The following is a 14,509-nucleotide window of genomic DNA, read 5'->3' as shown; positions in this document are numbered from 1 at the left end:
TGTAAATCAAACTCTGTCAAACATTATTTCTTTTATTTTCTTCTGTACATGAACATTTGTACAAAATCACACTTTGACTCATGTGATGTTCGGACTTATTGAAAGGTAAAAATAAACTGAACCCTGGAATAAAAACTGAGCTCACCCATTCATCATGTGTCCAGCAGGGGGGGGCAGAAGAGCAGATGCCAGGCTGAGACATCCTGTTCTGCCCCCTGGTGGACAGAGCTCAACATGATCAAGTTTCTAAGTCCAGGGCTGTGATCACCGTTTTGTCCAGAAGTGAGTGAGAACTAGAGAGGCGGGGCTATCCCACCAAAGGAATGGTCACTGGTTTGAATGACAGCTGATCGATGTAGGACAATCCCAGATGACGGTGAGGGAGGGGCCGGGTCTGACGAAGGGGCGTCGTCCCGAGTTCATGGAAGAAGATTGATTTGTCACAAAATTGCGTTCAACATTTAACGTACAAGTTCACACAAAACCTGAAAAAGACGAAGTCCTGACCTGAAGGTCACATGACCATTTAACCACAAGGAAAAATTTATGTTAAGTTATTAACAATAATATTCCATCAAATCAAACAAACCTCGTGAATTTGAGCAAAAAAATGACAGATGAATTTATTTTCTCTGGAAAACATTCAAATTTAGTTTTTCACTCTGACCTTTGCTCTCTTTTTTTACAATCCAACATTATAAACGTTTATCTGCATCTTTCACAAATAAAGTCCAGTAAAGTCTCTGATGTCACAGAATAAATAAACACAAGTGTCGCAGCAGAGGATCATGGGAATCCCAGTCTGATCACACATTCGCCGCAAACTGTTCAAGCTCAGCATTTTACTTTGGCGGGTTGAAATCTCTGACGTCCTGTGTGAACATTTAAAGACGTAAATGATGAATTGTCATTGGCTTCAGCAGCCGTGATGTGGGCGGAGTTAAACCATGCAATGCTACTTGTTCCTTCCACATGGCTGCGCCCTCTAGTGGAGAATCCAAATAAAGACTGAAAGCAGTTAGCAAAAAAACAGAGCCTGGGTATCCAGGTCAGAGGTCAGAAGTGAAACCTGGTTCACCCCCATTCAGCCTGAGCTGCTTCGTCCTCACAAACCAATCAGACGGTTCCTTTCGTTTTGTCCAACGGCCATGTCAGGATTTAGTCTGTCCTCAGAGCCTCGACAATTCATCGCTTGGTTTGACCTTTGACCTGACGAGTAACGGCTACATCTCTACAGTTATAACAGAGGAAAGCAAAAAACGTTCAGTGGATGATGAGACTTCAACAAAATAAAACCAAGCAATCAGGGAAAGAGAAATGAAATCATGTTGGAGTCAAACTTCTGTACCTCCAGGATTTACTGGAAGCTGATTGGACATCTACATTCACTGTCTCCTCGTCAGACCGTTAAACTGACATCTTCTGACTCCGCCTTCCCTGGACCTGTCTAGTTTCATGGACCTGCTAGCGAAGCGTTCAGGGAGATGTTGGCGGTGCATTCAGGGTCCTGATGGTGTTCACACTGCGACAGGTGAAGCGATGGCGATGACAGGGTGGAGTTTTGAAACTGTCCTTCTTGTTGTCAGCCACCAGGGGCAGAGGTGAGAAGCCTTTTCTTCTTCTTTTAACGCAGCGTCAGCTCCCCCGTCATCTGACCCTGGAACAGCGTCGCCACAACAACGTTAACTTCCTCCCCTGAGAAACGGACGGGAGGGAAGCGGGTCGCTGCAAAGAAGAAACCGCCCCCCGGTCAGAGAGCCTCCTGATTGGCTGTCAGATACTCCTCTGCTCTCTTATGAGCCTCCAGAGCTTTGATGGTGAAGACGTCCTGAGGAAGTTCAGACCTTCTCCTCATCAGAGCCTGGTCCTTCTTCACACCCTGAGACACACATAGGCTGTTACACAACTAGTGTGTGTGTGTGTGTGTCACTGTGTTTCACTGTGTGTGTCTGTGAGTGTACCTGTGAGGCCTCACTCTCCACTGTCTTCTTCAGCAGCTGAATGTCTTCAACTGTCGGAGTTTCTACTTCCATCGAGTACACAGCTACAGTACTGTCACTGTACATCATGTACTGTACACACACAGACAAACAAACACACACACACACACACACACAGTATGCAAATCAATGGTGTCCAGATAAAAAACTGATCAGATGATTTTTAGACAAATATCTTTCTTTTATCAATTATAAATATGATGTCATCAGGACAGATTCAGATCAATCACAAACTGATCATCAATAAATAATCAATCAATTCAATAATTAAATAACTAATCAACAAAAAACCTGACCTCATCCTGGGGGGGGAGTCCAGGGCGGAGAGGGTGGAGCTTGTTGGTCTGAAGGTTAAAAAGAACTCATTTAGAGAGGGGACGTGAGGAGACACGTGAGGAGACACGTGAGAGGACATGAGGAGACATGTGAAGGGACGTGAGGAGACATGTGAGGAGACACGTGAGGGGATGTGAGGAGACATGTGAGGGGACATGAGGAGACGTGAAGGGACGGGAGGAGACATGTGAGGGGATAGTGAGGACACAAGTGAGGGGACGGTGAGGACACACGTGAGGGGACAGTGAGTCCACATGTGAGGAGACATGTGAGGGGACAGTGAGGACACATGTGAGGGGACATGTGAGGAGACATGTGAGGGGATATTGTGGATACATGTGAGGGGACAGTGAGGACACATGTGAGGGGACAGTGAGGACACATGTGAGGGGACAGTGAGGAGACATTTGAGGGGACATGTGAGGACACACATGAGGGGATATTGTGGACACATGTGAGGGGACAGTGAGGACACATGTAAGGACACATGTGAGGGAATAGTGAGGAGACAGTGAGGACACATGTGAGGACACCTGTGAGGGGACAGTGAGGACACATGTGAGACACATGTGAGGGGACATGTGAGGGGATATTGTGGATACATGTGAGGACACATGTGAGGACACACGTGAGGGGACAGTGAGGACACATGTGAGGACACAGGTGAGGGGACAGTGAGGACACATTTGAGGACACATGTTAGGGGACAGTGAGGACACATGTGAGGACACACGTGAGGGGACAGTGAGGACACATGTGAGGGGACAGTGAGGACACATGTGAGACACATGTGAGGGGACATGTGAGGGGATATTGTGGATACATGTGAGGACACATGTGAGGACACATGTGAGGACACATGTGAGGACACATGTGAGGACACACGTGAGGACACACGTGAGGACACATGTGAGGGGACAGTGAGGACACATGTGAGGACACATGTGAGGGGACAGTGAGGACACATGTGAGGGGACAGTGAGGACACATGTGAGGACACATGTGAGGGGACAGTGAGGACACATGTGAGGGGACAGTGAGGACACATGTGAGGGGACAGTGAGGACGTACCTGTGGGTTTTGTTGGGCCAGCTCTTTGATCTTGTGCCAGATCTCCTCTCTCTCTTTCACTTTGTATTTCTCTCTAAAGGAAATAATGCAAAAATCAGTCAATCAGAAAGTTGACATCACTGAAAGACACAATAGCTGCTGCAATTCATCAATTACCAATAATCAATACAACGAAAATGAATCAGTGTGTGTCTGTGTGTTACTTCTGTTTCTCAGCCTTGTACTGTTGTGTACAGTCGTCAAACAGTTTCTGGTTCATTTCCATGAAGAGTTTCAGAGCGTTGTAGATCAGACCATGGATCGTCCTGAGGAAGAGGAGGAGGAAGAGTACAATAACAGATAATTCAATATTTACAGAATAATTTCTACGTTTTTTTATGTTCATGTTTCCATTCAGTGCACAGCTAACCTAGCATAGCTTAGCACGAAGAGTGAACAATAACTAAACGGTCAGTTTGAGCCAGAGCAGCAGTAAACAATCAGAACCTGTATGTGGAGTATTGATCCTGTATTGATCAGTATCAGAGTGTGTGTGTGTGTGTGTGTGTGTTACTTGTTCCAGTGGCTCTTGGAGTTCTTGTAGAGAGCAGGGAACATGATGGGGAGGATCACGGTGGCGTTGTCACTGATCAGACTCATGATGTACTCGTTATTCCAATAATACAACGCTCGCTCTGCCACCTGCACAGATGACATGATCATCATTGTTAATGTGATCATTATCTTCATCATCAACATCTTCATCTTCATCCCCACAACCATCACCTTCAATCAATCAAATTGTATTTGTAGAGCCCATATTCACAAAGCACAGTTTGTCTCATAGGCTTGAACAGGGTGAGACGTCCTCTGTTCTTCACCCTCAACAAGAGTAAAGGGTGATGACGACCTTCGTCATCGTCATCATCACCGACATCATCATCCACTTCATGGTCATCATCCCCATCATCATAACAATCTTCATCCCAATCATCATCCCCATCACCGTCATCTTCACCATCATCATCAGACGGTGAGGACAGGCAGGACCAGAACCCTCGTTAAATGATAACTTGAGTTTGGCTCAGCAGATTGTCCTCTGGTTTGAATCCCTGTCTTCCCCTTCCACATACCTAAGTGTCCTTGGGCAAGACACCGGACCCAAAATTGGCCCCAAGGTCTTTGCCGAACTCATAGAGAAAGTGCTGCACTTAGATCCAGTGTATGAATGTGTGTGAATGAGTGAACAGTGACATCAGGAATAGATAATAAAATACAACTTTACCATCAACTGTCAAATAAGCACAGATGTTCAGTTGAGGTGTTGTTACCTGGAAGTGTGGGCTGGACACACACTTGGCGAGCTGTCTGAAGAGCGGCTCCTGGACTTTGACAAACTCTGACGGCTCAATGACGTCCAGGATCTCCTCCAGTTCGTTCAGGAACATCACCTCCTTTGGACTGTGAGTCTTTGGCCAGAACTTCAGCAGACCCATGATCACCTGCAAGGTGTGAAACATATGTGCTTCTACATGTTACACACATCACACAGGGCCCCCCCCCCCCCCCCTCTACATTACTGTAAAACAACATGGCCCATCACCAGCAGAGGTTCGACTCACCGGTTCGGTGAGGCTGCTGTCCTTCTCCAGGAACTGGACCACACAGTACGCCAGCTGAGGAGAGACACTCACATGGTTACATCCAGTCCTGAGGACATCACTGATGATGTCACAGACAATGTGAGGCCTGACCTGAGGATGGTAGACGCTCAGAGACTTCACTTTGTGAAGGGGCAACAAAACTCGAATCAGAAACATCTTGTGTTCTTCTTTCAACGGTAGAGCGAAGCCATTGATAATACTGAGAAAGAGACAGAGGGACAGATAGAGAGAGAAAAAGACAGACAAGAGACAAAGAGAGAGATGAATCATTAAACATGTTACACGGAAACAGTTGTTTGTGTATGTGTGTGCGTGTGTGTGTTACCTGCCCAGTATCTCCAGCAGCTCAGCGATTCCGTTGTGATGTTCGGTCTCATAAATAAATCTGTAAAACATTTAAACCACATTCAAGTTTGTTTTAGAGCTGCACGACATCAGGAAAATTTGTGATCTGCAATTACGTTGTTTAATATCGCGATGGTGATACGACTTGCGATAAATAAACATTCTCTGGCTATGGACGCAGAGACTACAGACAGCTACACAGCTGTCTCTCTGTCCGTGGGAGCAATGCATGGTGGGATATGTTGCTGACCATCAGTTGAACAAGACTTTTCAAGATGCATTGTGGGAAATTATATATAGGGCATAAATAAATTCACCAAACATTCAGAACTACAAAATGGCGAATTCACTATAAAGTCATAAGTGAGTGATTTCAGACAAAGTTCTTGAGACCAGACTGTTTCCTTTGAGTGTGATCTGTCCCCATGGAGTGTGTATGTGCTGTCAGCTGCTGTGATCTCAGTGCAGGTTCTGACCTGTAGAAGATGTTGTTGATCTGGCGGCGGATGTAGGCTCGGAGGCCGAGGAACTTGCCGTAGATACGGTGGAGGATGGTCTTCAGAAAGTCTCTCTCTCTGGGGTCCTCGCTGTCAAACAGCTCCAGAAGCTTCAACATGTCAACAGACCAGGAGTCAAAGTCTCATACGTCATCGTGCCAAACGTCAGCACATTGATCTGCTCTTACCGACAAAACAAACTTCTGGTCGATGTATTTTTTGGCGATGTTTGGCTGAAAATCTGTAGACTCCAGAAATCGAAGGAAGAACTCATATACGAGCTGTGGAGACAAACAAGGTTTATAAAAAACATCAATAACCATATAGTGGCTTATAAAGATGATCAGTGACTGTATAGAAAGATGATCACAGAAACCCTAAAGGTCTTAACCCTCATCACTCTGTAGGGTTTATGTTTCAAATGAACAGGAACCCGAACACACACCTGCAGGTGAGGCCAGGCAGCCTCCAGCGTGGGTTCGTCCTCCTCGGGATCGAACTCCGCTCCGGTCGGGTTTGATGACGGAGGAAGAGCCCGGAACAAGTTCACTGAAAACTGAACACAACACTGGATTTGTTCACGACCACACTCAGCTGCGTTGTTACATTACATTACATTACATGTCATTTAGCTGACGCTTTTATCCAAAGCGACTTACATTTTGAGAACACTCATCATTTTATGAGGGGCCATCTAGGGGTTCAGTATCTTGCCAAGGACACTTAGGCATGCAGATGGGATAGAGTGGGATTCGAACCGGCGACCTTCTTGTTGCAGAGCACCCGCTCTATCCCCTAGGCCACGCTCTCCCCATGAACGTTGTAACGTTAACACTACGACAATGTTTACATTACAGCACCTTTCAAAATCCGGCTCTGACTGAGATGATGATTATTTCAGAAATTAAAACAAGGTCGCAGTGACCTTTACCTTTGACGAGTGAAATGTAAACAATTCATCTTCAGTGAGTCCAAGTGAACATGTGAGCGTAATGTATAAGAATTCAGATGTTCCTGAGATATTACATACACATGTGTTTGAGAGGTCAGAGTGACCTTTGACCTTTGGCCACATCCTGGAGGCCTTTATATTGAAACACTTTTATATACATCTATGAAAACTGAACGTTACAACCGGTTTTGAGGGGGGTGTGTGTCTGTGTGTGTTCAGCTGCAATATGACACTTCACCACTAGATGTCAGTAAATTCTAAACACTTTTAAAAACATAGTTACAATGTGCAATTTAAAATCAGGATAAAGAATCTTCAAGAGTAATAAGACATTTAAATGAGATAACTCTTAGATTATCAATAATCAATCGCAGGATCAGTTTCATCGTTTGAAAAGTTAATCAATAACTGATATTGCGTTAAGGTCATGCTGCTGATTCAGTGTTGTGTTTGTTCGAATCATCTTTATTAAACTTCATAGATTTGATCAACATGAAACTCAGCAGGGTCACCACGTGCGTGTGTGAGTGGTGTGTCACCATGACGACGGCCTCGGGGTAGATGACCTCGGTCACCACGTCACTGTTGTGTGTGATGTGCTCCACCATCTCGTTGAGCCCCGCCCTCTTCACCTCTTTGTATTTGAGGTCACTGAGTGGGTCGATGATGAAATCAAACAGGACGCAGCACTGACGCAGCTTCTGCACAAACAGCTCCTCACACTCCACCGGGGGTGCATCTGGGGGGGGGGGGGGGGGGGGCAGGTATTATGACACTGAGACAAAACATACAAGCTACCAGCTGACAGACTTTAGTCTGATTGGTCACAGAGGGACATTTAGAGTTTCTGTGCATCAGGCTACCGTCTGGTTTACTGTGCTATGAAGAAGGATCTGTGGTCATCAGGTGACATCAGGTTGAATCTAGAGTTTTCAGGCCTACGAGGCGTGTTCACTTCTTATCAGGGGGAATCACCATTGTAACTTATCTCCAACTTAACTTGGAGCAGGTTATCTGTTCAGCATAAGAGATCGAACAGTATAAAGCTCCGCTAACCCTAACCCAATCAATTCCTTTGAAACACGACATCATGTTCTTAGAGGATCCGTGGAGCTGGTGTGGATGTTAGAGCCTCTGAGGAGGACCAGGGTCTTCAGAGACTGTTCTTTTTAGCCACAAGTTCTTCTTCATCGCCCACATTTTCCATTTCCTCTCTCTCCCTCCATCACAATCTCCATTTGCTAAAACCACCTCAGCCACTAGCGTCCACATAGGGCAGGCATCAACAGCAGTCAGGCTCAATCTGATTGGCCAAATATACGCCATGTATCTAGCTGGCTGATGATGTGTTTGTGATCCTGTATCATGTTGGCATCTGAAGTGGTGGTGGACCAGGATCCAGGTGGCAGCTGATGGTGGATCCTGATCGTGGACTCTGACCACAACATGACTGCTTGATATATAATACGTCTCCTCAGATACTCGACCATTACTGTCAACAATCAAAATACAGGCCCAGGTCAATGTCAAGCTAACATCAAGTTAATGTCGGGCTAACCTTTGAGCGCAGGGAGCTTCTGGAGCTCTCGGTTCTTCGTGAGGCTGAAGCGTGACGAGCTCTGACGACGTTCCCTCTTCACCAGCTGAGCACCTCCTGAATATTTGATCTTGTTGAGCTGCGTGGGAGGAGGCGTGCTGTTACTGGGACGTTTACTGCCGCTCTGCTGCACCTGAAACACACACACACACACACACACACACACACACACACACACACACACACACACACACACACACACACACACACACACACACACACACACACACACACACACACACACACACACACACACACACACACACACACACACACACACACACACACACACACACACACACACACACACACACACACACACACACAATGTTGTCTGGTTATGTGTCGGTTACACACGGGTCAGAGGTGAACCACCATCGGATCCAGGTCTAAACCGAAGGGGGATTAGGAAGGACCCGCCCTCCACCTCCAGTCTTCAACCAGACAAAGGAATTTACAGCTGCTGAGGTCATGGTGAGGATGTTGTGACAACAATTTTCATATGGCATCATGTTGTCTTTAAGATGATATCATCATTTCTCAGAGACGCTAGACTTTAGACATTAGAAAACGATGTGAGAGATTTTTTACATTTCATTTCATTGATGCTTTTATCCACAACGACTGAAACTAAGAGCGTTCAGCCAATAGGGTTCAAACCCAGAACAACAAGAATCAAGTGCGTTTGTCGGTTTCATTCATATATTGTCTTTGTGTGTGTGACCAGTCTCAGTGTGAAGAGGTGACCCTGAGCCATCATGTGTGTAGCGTGTTAAACGTGTCACTCACCTCATCTGTACTGTCTGTGGCATGATCTATCCCACAACTCGTGTTGCTGTTGCTCTTCGTGCTTTTGGCAGATTTGTTTGTTTCCTGTATGAATCAATCAAAAACATCATGTATCAAATCTGACGATTCTGTAGTGATGATGATGGTGTGTGTGTGTGTGTGTGTGTGTGTGTGTGTGTGTGTGTGTGTGTGTGTGTGTGAATGGAACAAGTTCCTGATGAGTCGATCAAATCCACCTGAACAAACCCGACTTCAGTGGTAGAGGAAGTGATGAAAGATTATGATTTAGTGATGATTAATGGTGTGATTTAATGATGCTGTGATAATCATGATGATTTTTTGTTGACGTAATTTATCTGCTCAAATATTAAATAAATGTGTTATTCAATATCTAAATCCTCACACTTACTGATGAGGATGACTGAGGGACATGGTTCAGGTCTGACTGACTGAGGGTGATGGTTCAGGAATGACTGTCTGAGGGACATGGTCCGGGTCTGACGGACTGAGGGACATGGTTCAGGTCTGACGGACTGAGGGACATGGTTCAGGTCTGACGGAATGAGAGACATGTTTAAGGACTGACGGACTGAGGGACATGGTTAAGGACTGACGGACTGAGGATGATGGTTCAGGACTGACGGACTGAGATACATGGTTCAGGTCTGACTGTCTGAGGGAAATGGTCCGGGTCTGACGGACTGAGGGACATGGTTCAGGTCTGACGGACTGAGGGACATGGTTCAGGTCTGACGGACTGAGGGACATAGTTCAGGTCTGACTGTCTGAGGGACATAGTTCAGGTCTGACTGTCTGAGGGACATGGTTAAGGACTGACGGACTGAGGGACATGGTTCAGGTCTGACGGAATGAGAGACATGTTTAAGGACTGACGGACTGAGGGACATGTTTAAGGACTGACGGAATGAGGGTGATGGTTCAGGACTGACTGACTGACTGAGGGACATGGTTCAGGACTGACGGACTGAGGGTCATGGTTAAGGACTGACGGACTGAGGGTGATGGTTCAGGACTGACGGACTGAGACACATGGTTCAGGTCTGACGGACTGAGGGACATGGTTAAGGACTGACGGACTGAGGGACATGGTTAAGGACTGACGGACTGAGGGTGATGGTTCAGGACTGACGGACTGAGGGTGATGGTTCAGGTCTGACGGACTGAGGGACATGGTTCAGGTCTGACGGAATGAGAGACATGTTTAAGGACTGACGGACTGAGGCACATGGTTAAGGACTGACGGACTGAGGGACATGGTTCAGGTCTGACGGACTGAGGGACATGGTTCAGGTCTGACGGACTGAGGGACATGGTCCAGGTCTGACGGACTGAGGGACATGGTTAAGGACTGACGAACTGAGGGACATGGTTAAGGACTGACGGACTGAGGGACATGGTTAAGGACTGACGGACTGAGGGACATGGTTAAGGACTGACGGACTGAGGGACATGGTTAAGGACTGACGGACTGAGGGACATGGTCCAGGACTGACGGACTGAGGGACATGGTTCGGACGTGTTGCTGCTCTGAGGGGTTCCGGAGCTAACAGCTAACAGCCTGTCTTCTGTCCCATGAATAATTGAGGGACGGGGAGCGAGCTGCAGCTGGAGCCCGGGGACGAGTCGCTGCAGCCCGGGTGATCGTCAACTAGTTCCCGGCCAGACCAGCAGGAGTTTGAACCAGATCAGGCGGCGGGTTCATAGGAGACACCCGCAGTCACACAGTCTTCATCCGGCTAACAACTCTGCAGCTAACGGAAAGCTCAGCCGTCCTGTGCTAGCGGGGCCTTAGCATGTTAGCTCTGCGCTGCTCGTTAAACATACTCGGTCCCCGGGTAACGGTTCCACAGACTCACCTTGTCCTTCTTGGTTTTGTTCGGCATCTTGAATCTGGGGCTGGGTGTGTTTTCCCGGAGCCTCCGTGATGCTCTTCCCCGGGAATCAGACGCTGTCAGTTGGTCTATGTCTGATACCTTCGTCCGTCCCGGTGCCAAGTTATCTGATTGGCTGCCGGGTGAGGGTTTGCCTCGCGACCATAACATCACATGCAGGGATTATTATGATTCGGTTAGATGAGGGGGAGGCGGGGCTTCTTCCTTCCCCAGCAACAAACACCTGGAGGCTTAGGGTTCTGTGAGTGTAAGCGTGTGAGTGAGTGAGTGAGAGTGAGTATGTGAGTTAGTGTGAGTGAGGGTAAGAGTGAGTGTGAGAGTGAGAGTGAGTGTGAGTGTGTAAGAGTCAGTATGAGAGTTAGTGTGAGTGAGGGTAGGAGTGAGTGTGAGAGTGAGAGTGAGTGTGAGTGTGTAAGAGTCAGTATGAGAGTTAGTGTGAGTGAGGGTGAGTGTGAGAGTGAGAGTGAGTGTGAGTGAGAGTTTGAGAGTGAGAGTGAGTGTGAGTGTGTAAGAGTCAGTATGAGAGTTAGTGTGAGTGAGGGTAAGAGTGAGTGTGAGAGTGAGAGTGAGTGTGAGTGTGTAAGAGTCAGTATGAGAGTTAGTGTGAGTGAGGGTGAGTGTGAGAGTGAGAGTGAGTGTGAGTGTGTAAGAGTGAGTATGAGAGTTAGTGTGAGTGAGTGTAAGAGTGTGAGTGAGACTGTGAGTGTGAGTGAGAGTTTGAGTGTGAGAGTGTAAGTGTGAGTTTGAGTGTGAGAGGGAGTGTGAGAGTGAGTGTGAGAGTTTTTGGGAGTGTGTGAGAGAGTGTGTGAGTGAGATTGTGAGTGTGAGTGAGAGTTTGAGTGTGAGAGCGAGTGTGAGAGGGTGAGAGAGATTGTAAGTGTGAGTTTGAGTGTGAGAGGGTGAAAGAGAGTGTAAGTGTGAGTGAGTGAGTGAGTGAGACTGTGAGTGAGAGTGTAAGAGTGAGTTTGAATATGAGAGGGAGTGTGAGAGGGAGTGTGAGAGAGAGTGTAAGTGTGAGTTTGTGTGAGAGTGAGAGTTTGAGTGAGTTTGAGAGGGAGTGTGAGAGAGTGTGTGAGAGAGTGTGTGAGAGTGTAAGTTCGAGTTGAGTGTGAGAGGGAGTGTGAGAGTGAGTGTGATTGAGAGAGTGAGTGTGAGTGTGAATGTGAGAGTGAGTGTGAGTGTAAGAGTGAGTGTAAGATTGTGATTGAGACTGTGAGTGTGAGTGTAAGAGTGAGTTTGAGTGTGAGATGGAGTGTGAGAGTGAGAGGGAGTGGGAGTGAGACTGTGAGAGTTTTTGTGAGAGTGAGTGTGAGTGAAAGAGTGTGCATATAAGAGTTTAAGAGTGTGAGTGTAAGAGTGTGCGTATAAGAGTTTAAGAGTGTGAGTGTAAGAGTGTGCATATAAGAGTTTAAGAGTGTGAGTGTAAGAGTGTGCGTGAGTATGAGTGATGTGTCTACTGTGGTCCAGGTTCTCATAAACCATGATAACAGTCTGAAGTTAGATAAGTGCTTTAACTGAACCACACCTAATAACTCAGATTAATCACTAAAGCGCCACCTGGTGGACAACACATGTTCAGCATCAGAAATAGTTCTTATCCCTCAGAGACAACTTACAGGCAACATGATTTCAGAGAGAAGACATCACAACAGGTCTGTTTGATACGTTTATTTTTCTGATCATTTTATACAACTGAACAATCCTGTTGATGTCACAGTGACATTCTAATAAGATGTGAACCATGACCCTAACCCTGGTCAGTAGTTTTATTATCACTGTTTGAACTCAAAAAAATTAAGGGAGAACTACAATCACACATCAGGTCTTAATGAATGATTAAAGTATACAATCTTTAGTGATAAACATATAATTAGTTGAGAACAAAAACATAACAATAACCAATGAAACTCAAGGGTCAGTCAATGGCATCATGTGGTTCAAAGAATCTCTCCTGTGGAACCAGCTCCCACTCTGGGTTCTAGAGTCAGACACCTTTTCTACATTTCAGGTTAAACTTAAAACATTCCTCTTTGATAAAGCCTATAGTTCTGGTTCTGGTCCTGAACCATCCCTTAGTTCTGCTGCTATATGTCTAGACTGCTGGGGGAGCGCCCATCATGCACTCCCCTTCTCTCTGCCAGTGGAAACAGCTGCAGCTGGTTTGTACCGAGCTGCAGCTTCTAGGTCCTCATCCACTCGGCTCTCACTAGAACTAACACTCACTCATTACTGGTTCTCAGGACCTGACCAGCACAGGAAGTCACTGAGTGTTGCTTTGATTCCACAGTTTATGAGGCTGCATTTAAACATCATGACTCAACGTTTCTGATTGGTCAGAAACACCCCAGGAGTCTGCTGGAGGTAATTTTGTAGAGCAGTGCTCCTTCTGTTCCTCCTCCACAAAGGAGCAGATACCTGCTGCTGGGTTGATGCTCTTCTACTGTCTAGCTTTCCTGGTGTATCCTCTAGGCTCTGGACACTGTGCTGGGAGACAGTAAACCTTCTTGTGACCACAGGTATGGATGTGTCCTCCTGGAGGAGCCGGACTACCTGTGCAGCCTGATGGAGCTGTCAGCAGTGAGGAGGAGCAGAACCCAGAAGTAGAAGGAGTCAGGGAGGAGGAGCAGTGAGGAGCTTCCTGTGGACACCACGTTAAGAACATTCCCTGTTTGGGGCTCGTCCTGCTTCTGCCTCCATTTCACATGTTTTTACTTTGATTTGCACCAAATCAGAGGAACTGGTTCAGAACCATTGGTTCTTCAGAAGGACACATTGATCTCTGGAGTTGAACTTTATACTGTGAACATAAAAGTTCCCGTCATTTTGTTGAGAAGTGTTAAAACTTGTTTCCAGCTGCACTGAAACTCAATGAAAACAGAAAAATAAATACATTTTGAAATAAATGAAGCATATGATTCAGATTCTGTAAATTTCGATTAAACTAAGAGATGGAAAACAATGACGAGAATCGGACTTGTCTCCATCCTAACCGACGTAGTCTTACCTACAGGAGACCAGTCCACTTCATCCAATCCACACAAGCTGTGAACACACACACACACACACATTGAAACTGAACCATCAAACTGACCAAAGCTATTAAGTCATGACTGAACCAAAAACGCTCACGACATATGTCTTTATAGTCACTGATACACATTTGCGTTTGGAAAGTCCAAATTCTATTTCCTAGCCACTATTCCCTGATCCTGATAGAATGAGTCAAGAGGTCAAGTAAAGATGTGAAGGAGAAGCTGTAAGGAGTTAGGAAAGGAATTAGGAAAGGGAAACCACTATGGGGACAATCAGACTCCATTTACTCTGCATTTACAAATACAACTTTATTTATAAAGGAGCATCAACAAA

General features: G+C 46.2%; 1 protein-coding gene across 3 annotated transcripts; it reads right to left on the bottom strand.

Annotated features, from left to right (window-relative positions):
- Positions 1 to 18: 18 nt before the first annotated feature.
- ppp2r5d (protein phosphatase 2, regulatory subunit B', delta) lies at positions 19 to 11,381 on the bottom strand. Of its 3 annotated transcripts, none has more exons than XR_009923907.1 (17): positions 11,108 to 11,381; positions 9,231 to 9,314; positions 8,403 to 8,574; positions 7,384 to 7,583; positions 6,338 to 6,448; positions 6,081 to 6,173; positions 5,872 to 6,002; positions 5,376 to 5,435; positions 5,009 to 5,249; positions 4,718 to 4,888; positions 3,961 to 4,088; positions 3,611 to 3,712; positions 3,408 to 3,480; positions 2,297 to 2,344; positions 1,962 to 2,072; positions 1,349 to 1,879; positions 19 to 1,231 (listed from the first exon to the last, which is right to left on the bottom strand). XR_009923907.1 is itself a non-coding variant. In XM_062400600.1 (17 exons), the coding sequence occupies exons 1-17, from the start codon at positions 11,291 to 11,293 to the stop codon at positions 1,751 to 1,753; spliced, it is 1,962 nt and encodes a 653-aa protein (XP_062256584.1). In that variant the 5' UTR covers positions 11,294 to 11,375; the 3' UTR covers positions 19 to 1,750. The 3 variants fall into 3 exon arrangements, 2 of the variants coding, with proteins under 2 accessions (XP_062256584.1, XP_062256583.1); XM_062400600.1 differs by having other exon boundaries at positions 19 to 1,879; positions 5,009 to 5,062; positions 5,141 to 5,249; positions 11,108 to 11,375; XM_062400599.1 differs by having other exon boundaries at positions 19 to 1,879.
- Positions 11,382 to 14,509: the final 3,128 nt, after the last annotated feature.

This window comes from Platichthys flesus, chromosome 12, assembly GCF_949316205.1.
Source record: "Platichthys flesus chromosome 12, fPlaFle2.1, whole genome shotgun sequence".
In the NCBI taxonomy this organism is placed as follows: Eukaryota; Metazoa; Chordata; class Actinopteri; order Pleuronectiformes; family Pleuronectidae; genus Platichthys; species Platichthys flesus.
Note: the sequence above shows the minus strand (reverse complement) of the source record. Positions and strands in the feature narration are given on the sequence as shown.